Raw genomic sequence first — 15,962 nt, forward strand, 5'->3', positions numbered from 1 at the left:
AAGGAAATATTTTATTTAACGACACACTCAACACATTTTATTTATGGTTATATGGTGTCAGACATATAGTTAAGGACCACACAGATATTGAAAGAGGAAACCAACCCACTGTTGCCACTTCATGGGCTATGCTTTTCGATGAGCAACAAGGGATCTTTTATATGCACCATCCCACAGACAGGATAGTACATATCACGGCCTTTGTTACACCAGTTGTGGAACATTGGCTGAAACGAGAAATAGCCCAATGGACTCACCGACGAGAATCGATCCTAGATCAATCGCTCATCAAGCGGGCGCAAGTTTAGTAGGATGAACTAATCAGGAAAATATAATTTCAAACTCCATAAGCAGATAACAGTCTTTACTATAGCTGTTTTATTTATATCTCGGCCAATGTTTTTAAAATCTAAACATAAAAATAGAATTTTTTGTTAAACAAAACTAGAGTTATTGACATAAATGCTTATAGGTAACAGTTCATTCTCATTTTGGTAATATTTCACACTGTTAACAATTACCGGATACACAGAATGCAGAATTTGGAGTCTTGAATAATTTATTTGGAACCTGATACACATGGCCAATGGTTACCATGTTTATAATATATAAATATTTGTTGATATTTGCCTCTGCTTCGGTGTTCCTTACACCCTCCAACCTCCACTTCTGGTACCTTCAGGTATGTAAACAGACCAAACAAAATGTGCACAGTAAATCTATACAACAATTCATCAACAGCATCACCTTTGTTGCAATGGCCTCAATAACTAATAATATGTAACAAGTATAATAAATAGCACTAACAACCTTTTGCTTTGACAAAAAGATAACACATTTTATGTGAAAACACAAAAACAAACAGTCATTCATTTTTCGCAATACACACACTCACGCCAATTAACAAAAGAACACATTACAGCCCTACAATTAACACATCATCGTGATTTAAAGTGGCAGTAACAGAGATGATATATTTCTTCATTGTCTATATTTTAAAATCTTAAAGGGACAGACCCTAGTTTCAACCCGTGAAAATTAACACTAAGTTTAGTTAATCTACAAACCTGTAACACATTTGGATAAAGTTACAATTGAGTGAAACATTTAGTCTGTGACTTTGAAATGGTGAAATACCCTCTAAAAATAGACTAAAACTCGACTCCATAATTGTTACTTCTCAGACGCACGTGCGTTTTTAAAAATATGAGAAATGCATTTTGTGATATTAAAAACACCAGGATGACCAAAAACACTTCGAATGTACGGAAATTGATAATCTAAACAATAAAATCTAAGTAAAGTATGATTTAAGTTATCAAAAACGGTTATAATAGTCCAAAATATGCGTTAGTGTTTAAAAACTAGGGTATGTCCCTTTAATTTGTACAAAATACATGATATCTAATGTAATTAATAATTACGCAAGTTTTAAAGGTTAAAACTGCTTTCATTTTAGATACATGTAATTAAATGTTAAAATAGTCTAATCTGAAAACAGTGACTTTAGAAAGCTTTTATATTATTTGAGTAAATATATAAAACAGCTTTTCCCCCATATAATTAACTGTTAAAATGTCTTAATATGAAAACCCCCAACTTGGATAGCTATTATATTATTTGAGTAAATATATAAAACTGCTATCTTTTCTGATTTTTAAAATATTAAAATATGTTCATCTGGAAACTTTGGACAAACATGCTACCAGATCTGGCCTGGTACTTAAAAAACTTTTAGAGTCAAAACTCAAGACTCTAACATAGCCTGAAACGCTATGGCAACGCCACATGAATTACATGCTTGTGACGTCATTGGAGATTTGAGTCTAGACTGTAAAAGTTTTATAACAATGGGTCCATGTTGTCAGTCCTAGATATGAAATCATCGGCTATTGGATGTCAAACACTTGGTAATTCTGACTCGTAGTCAATAGAGGAAATCTGCTACATTTTCTTAATGCAGCAAGGGATCTTTTATATACACTTTCCCACAGACAGGAAAGCACATACCACAGCCTTTGACCAGTTGTGGTGCACTGGTTGGAACGAGAAAACCCCCAATCAATTGACTCCTAGATATGAACTACTACATGATACAAATCTGCCATCGCCACTTTAATTCACGTGATGTACTCTGATACTAAATTGCCGACTGACCCAATGAGATTGTCAAGAGTGTCTGCTCAACACGACTGCTGATTCACCTGGACCAGACCTTCCAGCAGGTTCGTCATACTGACGTCTGTTGAGCCGGGAATCTCTGGCTCAAAGAACACATGTTTCAGATCTATCTCGTGAGGCATCATCTCAAAGCCACCAGCTTCTCCGTGTGGCGCCACAATCTCATAGGGCAAGCCGTCAGCCTGCATGGACAGGCACGTATTGTCTGGCCTCATGTAGGAATCATCCCGCCGCATGGGTGGCGAATTGTAATTGAGGTTCCCGTAGTCGTCCGGCTGACTGTAGTTCAAGTTGTGGGTGTATCCGTTGCCGTGCGGAGCGATGGACATATAGCCGCTGGACACTGTTCTGTTGGCACCCACCTCGACCTGTCCCGTGGGGTGAGGACTGAACCTCACGTAACCGTTCGTTATAGAGATGGGGCTCAGGCTTTTCTTCTTCTTCACTGGGCTATGATGATGTCTCTTCTTGGGACTGAGATCAGTTTGGATGACCCCGCCGTTTCTCACAACGCCCGAACTCGCTTTTCCCGTAACTACCCCCGCACCAGCCCCCACACCTTTGACCATCGGAGTTCTCTCCTCGCCCAGGCTGTCACTGTCGTTTTCCGTTTCCATGGTTCTCCTCTCGGGACTGTAACTGGGACAGTCCATGAGCCTCTTGATGCAGTCCAGCAGCTTCCTGGCCTTGATCTCCCAGTCTCGGTGAACGGTCGTCATGTGCTTCGTCGAGTACATCTTGTGCACCTTGTGGACCAGCCGGTCGAAGTCAACCGACTTCAGAGCACTTCCGTTCTTGTGGGTCAGCTGGAACAGCGGCATAACATCGATGGAGAGGATCTGCTTCCGGAACAGATCGATCTCCTCGGTGGTCTCCAGACCGAAGCTGACGACGAACGGGACAATTTTGGCCCCGGCGTTGTTCAGCTCGTTTATCTTGCTGAGAGCCTTCAGGCAGATTGCTTCGTATGTGTGGCTGTTGCGCTCGGTCTGGTTGAGCAGGACTCTGAGTAACGCGTGGCTGTAGAAGATGAGGATCACGCTATTCTTCACCTGCACATCAACCCACTTGTCCGTGTGGGCCTGCGAAGCCTTTCGTAAGTCGGTCTCACTGTATGGTTTGATGTCCAGGCCGCCATGTTTGCAAAATATGTCAATACTCGTCTCAACGCAGTTCAGGTAGATATCGCTTTCAGGGTAGTATATTGGAAATACAGGCACTGTGGAAAAAATAAAATATATTTTGTTTATATTTCAGTAGAATTTAATACTATAATGAAAATATTAACTCATAATATGTTTTTAAATATATATATATATATTATTTCCGTAGAGATTTTATTACTATTATAATAATGAAAATATTAACTTATAATGTTTTTTAACTATATAATTTATATATTCCAGAATTACTTTAACGAAAATATTAATTCAGTCTTTAACATAAATTGTCTTCAGCAACCTAAACAATTAATTTTTCTTTCAGCCATTATGTTCTTCTTTAGTTTTTTCCTTCTTTATTTTTTCTTCTTTTTTCCCCAGTATAATAAACACAAGAATATAAACAGTGTTCACAATTATAATTTTTACAAGGTACAAACTAGATTCATGTCGGAATATAATTTTTTAAACCAATTATATATTTCAAAAAAAAGAAGTACATTTTAATATAAACTTTTGAAGAGTTTAGGGTTGGGATGGGGATAGCAAAAACAGAGAGAACTCTTTGTATGCTTGTGACTTGTTGTTAATTGTGAATGGTCTCTAAAAGAAAGAAACAACAAACCTACTGACCTATCTAAAACCTAACATCTCATTAATTTGGATGCAACAGGGTTTTTTTTCCATCTGTTCAGAGCACTGTAAGATCTTTTTAGTGCAGTAGGTAGGTAGGTAACTATACCACTCTAACGTGTTCATATACCACAGGGATTTTGAACATGCCTATCCAGCGCCCTCAATAGTTTAAGAAGTAGCAGGCTACAACAGTGATGATAGCAGGGGGCAAAGCGGGGGGTCTGGGGGCCCTCCCCTAGAAACATTTGAAAAATCGAACCTCTGAGATGCATTCTCATGGCCTCTTTTTTACCATCAACGAAAAGTAGGCGGCGGCAAAAGCTGTTTCAGGCGGCGATTTGCCGCCGGAGACCGGGTACTTTTGAGGGCTCTGCCTATCACAAGTCAGGTCTCCGATATGATCAGGGGACTAACTCGGGACAGGAGGTTTAGTGCAGTAGGTAGGTAGGTAACTATACCACTCTAACGTGTTCATATACCACAGAGATTCTGAACATGCCTATCACAAGTCAGGTCTCCGATATGATCAGGGGACTAACTCGGGACAGGAGGTTTAGTGCAGTCAAATATTAACAGCTGCTGAAGAGTTATTTTAATCTAATTAAAGCTTAATATTTCAGTGGTTTTCAAGTGAAATGTTTTGAGTTCAGCACCGTTGTACTTAATTTGACTGTGTTTATTTTGAGCATACACTGTATACTGAGAGCAAGTAGAAACTTTACACTGCGTAAATTTGACCGCACACATTAAATACAGGGTGCATGACTATAAAACTGCTATATAAGGATGTCGATATCATTTGAGAAGCAATACAGATTGACACAAGTTGATGTGGGGATCAATTTATTGCGTATTACCGCCTGATGTCATGTGACCCCCAAAACGATTTTCATATGATGAGATCGTAGCACATTCTGAAGTCAATAACGCGTGTGACCGCCTCGTGCAGCCACCACAGCCGCACAACGTCTTCTCATCGACTGAAGAACTCCTCTGAAAATCCGTACCAGAAGTCGTCACCATTGGTTGATCAGTGCCTGCCCAAGATCTTGAAGGGTCTGCAGTGGGTTGACCTGCTGTCTCAGTCGTCTTCCCAATTCATCCCAAATGTGTTCGATGGGATTCAGGTCTGGTGAATGAGACGGCCAATCCATGACGTTGATACCGGCGTTTCGCAAGAAATTGCGCGTCAAGATCGCTGTATGGGGTGTTGCGTTGTCTTGTTGAAATGTCAATCCTGGACCGTGTTGTTGCATGAACGGCAGCAGTTCCGGTGTCAACACTTGATCACGGTATTGTGCGGCAGTGAGGTTGCCCTGGACGACAATCAATCGGGAACAACCATGGGAACAAAATGAACCCCAAACCATTATGCTGCCGCCACCAAATCTGTCGACCTCCTGAACACAACACTGCGCATAGCGTTCTCGCGGTCTATGCCACACCCGTACCCTGCCATCAGCGTCCATCCTCTCGGTGTGATGTCACACGCAGATGTCCTGGCCTCGGACGATCCGCCACTACACTTGTCTGTTGCACACGGGTTCTGAGATTATGAATTGTCTGTCGGCTGCATCCTAGTGTGCGAGCAACTGCCGCAACGGATTGTCCTGCGTGCAGCCTACCCACAGCACGCTCACGTTCTGCATTTGTGAGGCGTAGCATTCAGTCACTAATTTGTCACCAGAAATTTTAATGTGTTTTCCTGTTAAACAATACACATGTGAATTGATTTGAAGGCATACGCATTCACTGTGTTGATCACATGACCCTGTGCACGTGTTTGTCAGGTTTTGCGCATTAGACGTGCAGAAAGGCAATATGTGCGTTTTCACTCCACCCCATGCAGTATTATCGGGAAGACCTTTATCATCCATTATGTAACGCAAATTTTAACCGATTTCCTCCAAAATAATTTACGATAAAAAATATGATTGTAAAGTTTCTACTTGCGCTCAGTATACATATTATCGACACAAGGTATATTAATTACCTTGATTTTGGTCCATCTAAAGCCTTGGTAATAATATACCTGAGAATCAATCCCATTCAGGGAACCCAATGGGTTGTTGACAGCTGTATCAAAAACTGTGGTACGTACACTGTAGTGTCCTACTTGACTTAATTGTAGGAAGGAAATAAAATATTTTATTTAATGACACACTCAACACATTTTATTTTACACACAGATACTGAGAGAGGAAACGCGCTGTCGCCACTTCATGGGCTACTCTTTTTAATTAGCAGCAAGGCATCTTTTATATGCACCATCCCACAAACAGGATAGCACATACCACAGCCTTTGATGTACCAGTTGTGGTGCACTGGCTGGAGCGAGAATGACTTAATTGAAGTGCAGAGATTACATTAAATTTTATATATCCAACAGCAAAGTTCAGACCTGTCAACCCTTCCTGATTCTGCAAGAGTCTCCCGGTATTTGATCAAACCTCCTGACAACCTATGCAGGAGAAAAATCCTCCCGGTAAATAACATTTTTGTAAGCATAAAAAAAAATTCAATCCACTTTTGCTAAAAGGAAGTAACTCCACCTTTTTTTTTCATTCAGAAAACTTTGGCTATTTTCAGTTTGCGACAATGTAACAGGCCAAATTGTCAAAGTTACCTTGATTGTTTCGTGTTTCCAAATCATTTGTCTTCCTGCTTTGGTGGTAAGGCACTCTGCAGGTCGGCATTTTCTTCAGAAAACCTAATGCAAAGTAAACAATCATTAATTATAGTGTATGACATCAAAACCAAATGGTATATATAGTTATAGGTATTTTCTTCCCAAAACCTAATGCAAAATATGCAGTCATCAATTATAGTGTATGACATCAAAATAAGGTACATGTACATGTACCTTGAGTGATCAAAAATAAAACTGTCAATAGGTTCCACATGATGTCTTGAAGTAGATATTTCTAATATTACATACCCCCCCCCCCTCCCCCAAAGAAACAAACATACATGTACCAAAAGAAATTTCTTTTTTTTTGGTCAGTTTTCATATTTATCTTTTAATTTTTCTTACCATGTGAAGTTATCTCATGCTATATATTATCACATATTTTTTGTCTTTCAATCTGGTCATGACGGATAAAATACAATTTACATCAGGTTCAAATCCTTACCCAACTGAAATTTTAAGTTAAAACAGTATGCACAGAACAAGAGAATGGCATCATAGAGACTGCACAATTTCTTACATATACACTTAATTAGCTATTAAAGAAATTTCCTGATCAAATATGTCTATTAGATGTAGTACGGTATCAAATATGTTTATATACCGAGAATGAATGAATGAATGAATGAATGAATGAATGTTTAATGACCCCCCCCCCCCCCCCCCCCGGAAAAAAATACACATCGGCTATTGGGTGTCACAAATGGTTAATAACGAAACTATTATTTATATAAGCCAAAAACAATATTACCTTTCTTCCACAAGTATAAAACCACTGCCACGAATACAGCGAGAACGATGCACAAAACGACGATCATGGCAATCGTTCCTCCGGGCTGAGATTCCTTCTCATACTCAGGTCTCATCGTTGTCATTCTCACAGGCTCTGAAGAAAAATATCATATTAAATAGGGAATTCAATCACACAAACTTTCAGCTTTTTATAGGTTCTGAACAAAATACCGAATTAACAAGTTAACTCAGAATATACATTAAAGGGCAATATCATAGTTGCAAATGCCATATTTCAATATTTTTATATTTATTTATTTATGAAAAATTAAGCAAGAAAGGAAATGTTTTATTTAACGACGCACTCAACACATTTTATTTATGATCATATGGCGTCGGACATATGGTTAAGGACACACAGATATTGAGGAAGGAAACCCGCTGTCGCCACTTCATGGTCTACTCTTTTCCATTAGCAGCAAAGGATCTTTTATATCCACCATCCCACAGACAAGATAGTACATACCATGGCCTATGTTACACTAGTTGTGGAGCACTGGTTGGAACAAGAAATAGCCTAATGGACCCACCAGCGGGGATTGATCCTAGATCGATCATGCATCAGGCGAGAGCTGTACCACTAAACTACGTCCCACTCTTCTTTTAATTTTAATTGATCCCATATATAACATTTGCATAATTAATGCTGTCACAGAAAAAGTAATATTTATATCTCACCTTTTGACTTCATCAAAGCAAGACAAAAACATTTAATAGCCAAAAATATTTTACACTGCCTAATATCTTAGGTCAGGGCTTTTAAGACAAGCTAATCTATGAATGTATTCAAATTACCTGGTGGAACAAAAAATATTTGGCTTTTCACCCATGAGTCAAGTGCCTTGTTATTGGGGCCATGAGGTCTCACCTTCAAAAACAAAAGTTACAAAAACATGGTAAAAATATAATTGAGATAATGCAAATACTAAATAAAACTACCGATAAACACTATAAATTACGAAAAATATAATGAATGAATTATGAAATCCTCTTATATAATATAATCTCTTGCATCAATATAATATAAAAATGTGACTGTTAATATTTTTCTATAAATAAATATCAAAGACTAACAACCAGAACTGACTATGTCCAAAGTCTTTGATTTCAGAAAAACAAGTTTTAACATTTCACAAAATTCAGAAAAGTCTGAAAAAAAAGATAGAAATTTTTCTAATTAAATAATTAGCTTCGCTCCATTTACTATATTTTTAAAAAGGGAACAAAGAAATAGCTAAGAACTTTGATTTTCCTAAAGAGTGGTTGTTAGCCATCAATATATTTTTATACCTGTTAAAAAAACCCTACCCAGTGCAATTATAAAAAGATGATGTTAGATGCTGTTTATGTTTTTAAAATATATATTTGAGAGGGATAGGAGGCATCACTGAATTGGGAAGGCTGTGGTGGCTTGAGGGAAGTTGTTTTTTGTTTGTTTGTTGTTGTTGTTGGGGTTTTTTTTTGGGGGGGGGGGGTTCTTGTTTTTGTTTTATGTCTGTGTGTGTGTAACTGGTGTTTTTTCTTTTTCTTTTTTTCTTTTGTATTATTTTTTTTTGGAATTGTTTTAAAGCAAAATTAATATACCAAAAGTGTTAATTTATTATGCAAAAATAGATATAATACTTCCCACCCTCCTAAGTAATACACTGTCAGGGCCGTAGCTAGCAGAAAAAAATTTGGAAAGCATTATAGAAACTTAAAGAAAAGGAGTTTTAGACTATTAACTACTCAGTTACCCCCCCCCCCCCCCAAACAAAATATCCTAGCTATGGCCCTGATTGTTGGATCAGCCCTAACTATTTCTTACCCAAATTTCATAAGATGCGTTTCCTGTGACATCATTGAAAATAATTTCTTGGCTTGGCTGAAAAAAAAAAAAACATGGATAAAAAGAAGAAGAAGATAATCACTAATTTCCTGTTATTTTTATTTTAATTTACTATTTGAAATGATTTTTATAATCCTGCAAGACATTGTATATATTTCTTTCACACATGCAGTGATATAAAATTATATGGTGATCATAAATTAGACTTTTGGCTTTGAGGGGTTGAGGATGACCACAACTGTTACAGTGCATGCCTATCAGTTTAATATGAGGGGTGTAAAACACTGCACCCCTTGTTGCAACAAACTGCACATTCCCACTTGCACCAATTATTTTAAACTTCACTTTAATTCCTAATAAATTTTATTTTTTTTTTATATTCACAAAACTAGTGTGAGGTAAAATCCATTTTAAATAGGTTGGACTTTGCCAAAGAGAATCCCATAGGTGAAAATGTTAAATACCAAATACCAAATGCAAACAACTTCAATGTGCATATTTAACAAAAATAATGCTCACATATAAATTTAGCAACATGAAGTTGGATACAAACAATACAAAATTTATATATATGCATTTTTTCCCCTGGTTTACAGCATATGACCCAAACTGATGACTCAGTGGGTAGGTGTAAAACCACTAAAGTACACCCTCTTCTCTCTCACTAACAACTAACCCACAGTCCTGAACAAACAGCCCAGATAGCTGAGGTGTGTGCCCAGATCAGCATGCTTGAACCTTAATTGGATATAAGCATGAAAATAAGTTGAAATGAAATCTAGTGGTTACCGGCCTCAATGGCGCCGTGGTTAAGCCATTGGGCATACGGCTGGTAGGAACTGGGTTCGCAATCCGGTACCGGCTCCCACCCAGAGCGAGTTTTAACGACTCACTGGGTAGGTGTAAAACCACTTCGGTACACCCTCTTCTCTCTCACTAACAACTAACCCACTGTCCTGGACAGACAGCCCAGATAGCTGAGGTGTATGCCTAGGACAGCATGCTTGAACCGTAACTGGATGTAAGCACGAAAATGAAGTTAGTTGTAATGAATAAATTAAATAGTAATAGACTTACATCAGTAATGTTTTTTCTTTTCAGACACGCAAACAAGTCGGGAGGCACGAGACAGATCTCGTGGTATTTTGCGTTTTTGAAAGGTGGACTGAAGTTCATGTACACCTTTCCATCTCTCGGAGTCATCCGGAACACCGGGCTCCACAGATCCTTGGGGCCCATGCTTGACGAGAAACCTGCAATGAAATTAACAGTTATATATCAATATGAAGTGAAACAGCTCAAAAACACCAGACTAATCGGCTAATGAATGTCAAACATTTGGTAATTCTGACAAATAGGAAATCTTCTACATTTTCCCATCAACAGCATGCAAGTGATCTTTTATAAGTACTTTACCATGAGCAGGACAGTACGTACCATGTCCTTTGAAATACCAGTCACTGGACATTGGTTAACTGGACTATAGGCTATAGCAGTGATCAAACTGCAAACATCTGGGGCCAAATTTACAAAGCCTGTTTTAGACTTACACATGTGTAACTACATACATTTACAATGATTAAAAACCTGCGTTTGTAACTACATACATTTCCAATGCTTAAACACCTGCGTTTGTAACTACATACATTTACAATACTTAAACACCTGCGTTTGTAACTACATACATTTACAATACTTAAACACCTGCATTTGTAACTACATACATTTACAATACTTAAACACCTGCGTGTGTAACTACATACATTTACAATACTTAAACACCTGCATTTGTAACTACATACATTTACAATACTTAAACACCTGCGTTTGTAACTACATACATTTACAATACTTAAACACCTGCGTTTGTAACTACATACATTTACAATACTTAAACACCTGAGTTTGTAACTACATACATTTACAATACTTAAACACCTGCGTTTAAGAAAAACAGACTTAGCCTATTCGGCCCCTGGGCCACGTTCCACGAAGCGTAACTGCATAGCTGACATATGAACTTAAGGTGATCTTAGTGCTAAGATCGCTTTGCGGAATGGGGCCCTGGTTATATAATGCGCAACTATCTATATAACAGGTTTTAAAAGTACATGTGTATATATGCCGAAAAAATTACATGACTGATTTGTGTACAGTTGCGCTTTGCATCAGTGACAAACTATTTGCTTTTAAAGCCATATTAAAGTGACTCATTCACATTTCAGCACATACAATTATGCATTCTTCAGACCAGTAACTATCATACTTTGATCATAAATGTCAATCGTAGTGTCATATATCATATACAATAGAATATCTTTTATCTACACTTACAGGCTGAGTGCAAGCGACACACATGGCTTGCTGACAACTATGGTTCTTGCCCATATCATACCCGGTTCAGTAGCAGAACTTAATAACTCAGTGGTAGAAAAAGTCTTGGTGAAATAATGGTTAAGCCATCAGTTTTATAACTGCTAAATGCTCGTTTGGTATTTCAAGTACCAACACTCACCAAAAATGACATTTATCGCTAACAGCTATATATATATATATATATATATATATATATATATATATATATGTTAAAAAAAAAAAAAAAAAAAAAAAAAAAAAATATATATATATATATATATCAATCCATTTTTTTGTGCTCCATCTTTGTGAAAGAAGAAAGGAAATGAAGGCACTCAACACATTTTGTTTACAATTATATGGTGTCAGACAAATTGTATTTATGGTCACATGGCGTCAGACACGTGGTTAAAGACCACACAGATACTGAGATAGGAAACCCGCTGTCGCCACTTCATGGGCTATTCTTTTTGATTAGCAGCAAGGTATCTTTTATATGCACCATCCCATAGACAGGGTAGTGTATACCTTTGATATACCAGTCATGGTGCACTGGCTGGAACAAGAAATAGCCCAATGGCCCCATTGACGGGTATCGATCCCAGACTGATTGTGTATCGAGCGAGTGCTTTACCACTGGGCTATGTTGTCCCCCCCCCCCCCTATCTTTGTGATGCTAGAATAGATATACTTTATATACCAGTAGTGTTAACAGTCCAATATTGTTTAAACCAAATAAAATTTGTTTTTTAAATCAGCTAATATACATGAACATTACTTTGTACTGATATAATTAAAGAGGGTATATTTTATGCATGTAAGAAAATTAAACAAAAAAATAGGCAGTATTATTCAGAAGAAAAAAAAACCACGACAGGAAAAAGAAGAAAAAAAAAAAACTAATGAAAAAAAAGGAGATGAAAAATAAAAGGCAATTATCTGCAGTTTATTATAATTCTTAAAAAAAAAAAAAAAAAGATAGGAGAAAATAATTAATATAAAAGATTGCATACACCTGGCTCTTTTCATCGAACGGCATGTGCTAATTGTCTGAGCATATACTTTAATGCCCAGTACCTTGAAGAATCACCCCCTCATATTCATGTCAAGTATTTCTGATATCCAAAAGAACAGCTGTTTCAGCCCAGCATAGAGCTCTTCCAACTAAACAGCGTCTTAAGATGTAACATGAGCACTGTTTACATTTTCTTTTTTGCATCAAAGATCCTAGGTCAAGATATTAAATGGGACAAAGAAATCAATGCGCTTTGGATCTCAATTTTTTAACAAGAGGCGTCTTGGCTGGAACAGTTCTTGTATGTAGTTAGCGGCTTCAAAATAAATTTAAACACATCTCCCTATTTATGGAAACTGCCCCACAGAATCACCTGTTTTAGAAGTACTGATTAAAAAACTTAATGGAGCAAAACAAGACTTTAAAATTTTCAGTTCTAGACTTTAATAATATTTGTAATAAAAAAAATAGAGAATAAAATTCAGAAAAAAACAAATTGTCAGATGTTTTTTGTTTTATATTGTGGAGATTAATTGCCCCTGAGAATCCCTGCATCTAGTTTCAGAACTAGACAATCATAACTTTAGAGGGGCAAAAGACTTTGACATTTTCAGTGTTAAACTTTAATTAAAAACAAATGCTGCTGCTCAGCTGTTTATTGCATAATAATAATAATAATAATAATAATAATAATAAAATTCTTTATTTTCAGAGGGTAAACACATTCAGTACAAGGTGACTGGTCTCCCATGAGGCCCTCTCTAATCTATACATGATATTATACATACATACATTCAAAGAAACAACATCAACATACATGTAATATGTACAGCATGAGGAACAATAGCACATATTATGAATATATAAATAATATTTAAATCAATTTGTTAAGAAGCTTGAGTCAGCGATAACTCAATACATCATAATTATTTTAACAAACACAAAATCAACAACAAAGGTATATCTTAAAATTGATTATTATTTGAATAGTGCTTAAAATAACTGGATTTGAATGACGCGAGGGATTGAGAATATTTTATCTTTGAAGGTAGTGTGTTCCACAGTTTAGCTCCCCTGCATGAAAAACTATGGCGATAAAATTCTGTTCTTGGTTTTAATTCATAAAGGTGATTATGTCGACCGCATAACAGAAGACATCTTATAATTAAAAAACAAATGATTGATTTTGTATTAATTTTGAGGTTTATACTGATGATTTTGTTTGTATTGCAGGAGATTGAAAATAGCAACTCTTCAAGAAAAAGTGCAGACACAATGCTACATGTATATTTTTTTCTGTCTTCTAAACATTATAATTCTGATATTTGTTTTTTCTTACCATCTCTGATTTTTACAGTTAACCTAGACGATTCACACACCAAACACTCAAAGTGCTTCAATCAGAAATACAGTTACTTTCAGTTGCTGCTACACCAACTTTGGTTGTAAAGCACTTTAATTAACTCCACCGGCCTCGGTGGCATCATGGTTAGGCCATCGGTCTACAGGCTGGTAGGTACTGGGTTTGGATCCCAGTCGAGACATGGGATTTTTAATCCAGATACCGACTCCAAACCCTGAGCTTACACCGACCAGTGATCCATAACTGGTTCAACAAAGGCCATGGTTTGTTCTATCCTGCCTGTGGGAAGCGCAAATAAAAGATCCCTTGCTGCCTGTCCTAAAAGAATAGCCTATGTGGCAACAGCGGGTTTCCTCTGAATAAACAGTGTCAGAATGACCATATGTTTGACGTCCAATAGCCGATGATAAGATGAAAAATCAATGTGCTCTAGTGGCGTCATTAAATAAAACAAACTTTTTCTATTTTTTAATTCACTCCAAAACCATTCCGTATCTGTTTGTGGATAAACTCATTGGATATTTACCACTATGATTATTAACCTGGTTAACATATTTTTTTTGCAGTCAATGGGTCATTTGTTACAAGCCAACAAGACCTGTATACCCGAGAATAATGTTTTGATAAGATTTACTTAAGTATATTTGTGCCAATTGTGATGAAGTGATATTAATGATGGAGGTGACTTTAAATTGTCAGGGGTGGGACGTATCCCAGTGGTAAAGCACTTGCCTGATGCACAGTCAGTTTGGGATCGATCCCCGTCAGTGGGCCCATTGGGATATTTCCTATTCCAGCCTGTACACCACGACTGGTATATCAAAGACCGTGGTATGTGTGGATTTCCTCTGATGACTACGAGTCAGAATTACCACATGTTTGACATCCAATAGCCAGTGATTAATTAATCAATGTGATCTAGTGGTGTCGTTAAACAAAACAAACTTCAACTTTAAAATTGTCATTTGTCTCCCACTTTTCAGATATTTTGCTTTATATTTGCTTTATAATAGTGTAAAAGAGTGTAAATATAAAAGTGTGCCCCCCCCCCCCCCCCCCTTTTTGGCACCTTTCTACACCACTGACTTCAATGCACATTTAGCATTCAGTGTGTCAACAGGTTAACATCATGGAATCCATTTCCAGTTCAAAGCACATCAATGCACATTATGGATTGAATGAATGAGTGTTTAAGAACACCCCAGCACAAAACAATACATCCACTATTAGGTGTGCACATTATGGAAACCATATTTGGTGTATCAAGAGATTTGCTTCTGAGTATTTAAAATGTAATTTATACCATCATAAATCACATACATGTAATTCAGATATATTCTTATCAATAAACAGTAGCACAAGATTATCAATACCAAATGTACTCATAGTTACCAATAAAAATGACACCAGTAGTTACTAATTGAACAAGGAAGGTGTGTGTGTATGTATGTGTGTGTGTGTGTGTGTGTGTGTGTGTGTGTGTGTGTGTGTGTGTGTGTGTGTGTATGTGCATGTGCGTACATGCATGCATGTGTGTGTGTACATGTATGTGTGTGAGAAAGAGAGAGAGAGAGAGAGAGAGAGAGAGAGAGAGAGAGAGAGAGAGAGAGAGAGAGAGAGAGAGAGAGAGAGAGAGAGAGACAGACAGACAGACAGACAGACAGACAGAGAGAGAGAGACAGACAGACAGAGACAGAAAAAGTCAGAAAGACAGAGATGGAGAGGGAGAGAGACATACACAGAAAGAGAGACAGAGATAAAGACAGAGAGGTGAGTGAGAGAAAGAGAAGGGGAGGAAGGGATGGAGGGAGAGGAATGGGACAGAGACATAGAGAGATGGGAAGACAAGCAAGTAGGTAAATGGGGGAGAGAGAGGCAGGCAGAGGTAGAGATACACAAATATGACAACTCTAGTTCTCATTACAATGTAAATCCAAACACAT

General features: G+C 37.3%; 1 protein-coding gene across 1 annotated transcript in view; it reads right to left on the reverse strand.

Annotated features, from left to right (window-relative positions):
- Positions 1-1,336: 1,336 nt before the first annotated feature.
- Positions 1,337-15,962, reverse strand: part of LOC121368073 — a 32,702-nt gene continuing 18,076 nt past the window's right edge. Inside the window, exons 2-7 of the mRNA XM_041492603.1 lie at positions 10,364-10,539; positions 9,266-9,322; positions 8,254-8,326; positions 7,418-7,552; positions 6,604-6,687; positions 1,337-3,400 (exon numbers count right to left, since the gene is read on the reverse strand). Coding sequence (XP_041348537.1) covers positions 2,184-3,400; positions 6,604-6,687; positions 7,418-7,552; positions 8,254-8,326; positions 9,266-9,322; positions 10,364-10,539 — 1,742 coding nt within the window. The 3' untranslated portion in view covers positions 1,337-2,183. The remainder of the gene's footprint in view (positions 3,401-6,603; positions 6,688-7,417; positions 7,553-8,253; positions 8,327-9,265; positions 9,323-10,363; positions 10,540-15,962) is intronic.

This window comes from Gigantopelta aegis, chromosome 3 (assembly GCF_016097555.1).
Source record: "Gigantopelta aegis isolate Gae_Host chromosome 3, Gae_host_genome, whole genome shotgun sequence".
Lineage (NCBI taxonomy): Eukaryota > Metazoa > Mollusca > Gastropoda > Neomphalida > Peltospiridae > Gigantopelta > Gigantopelta aegis.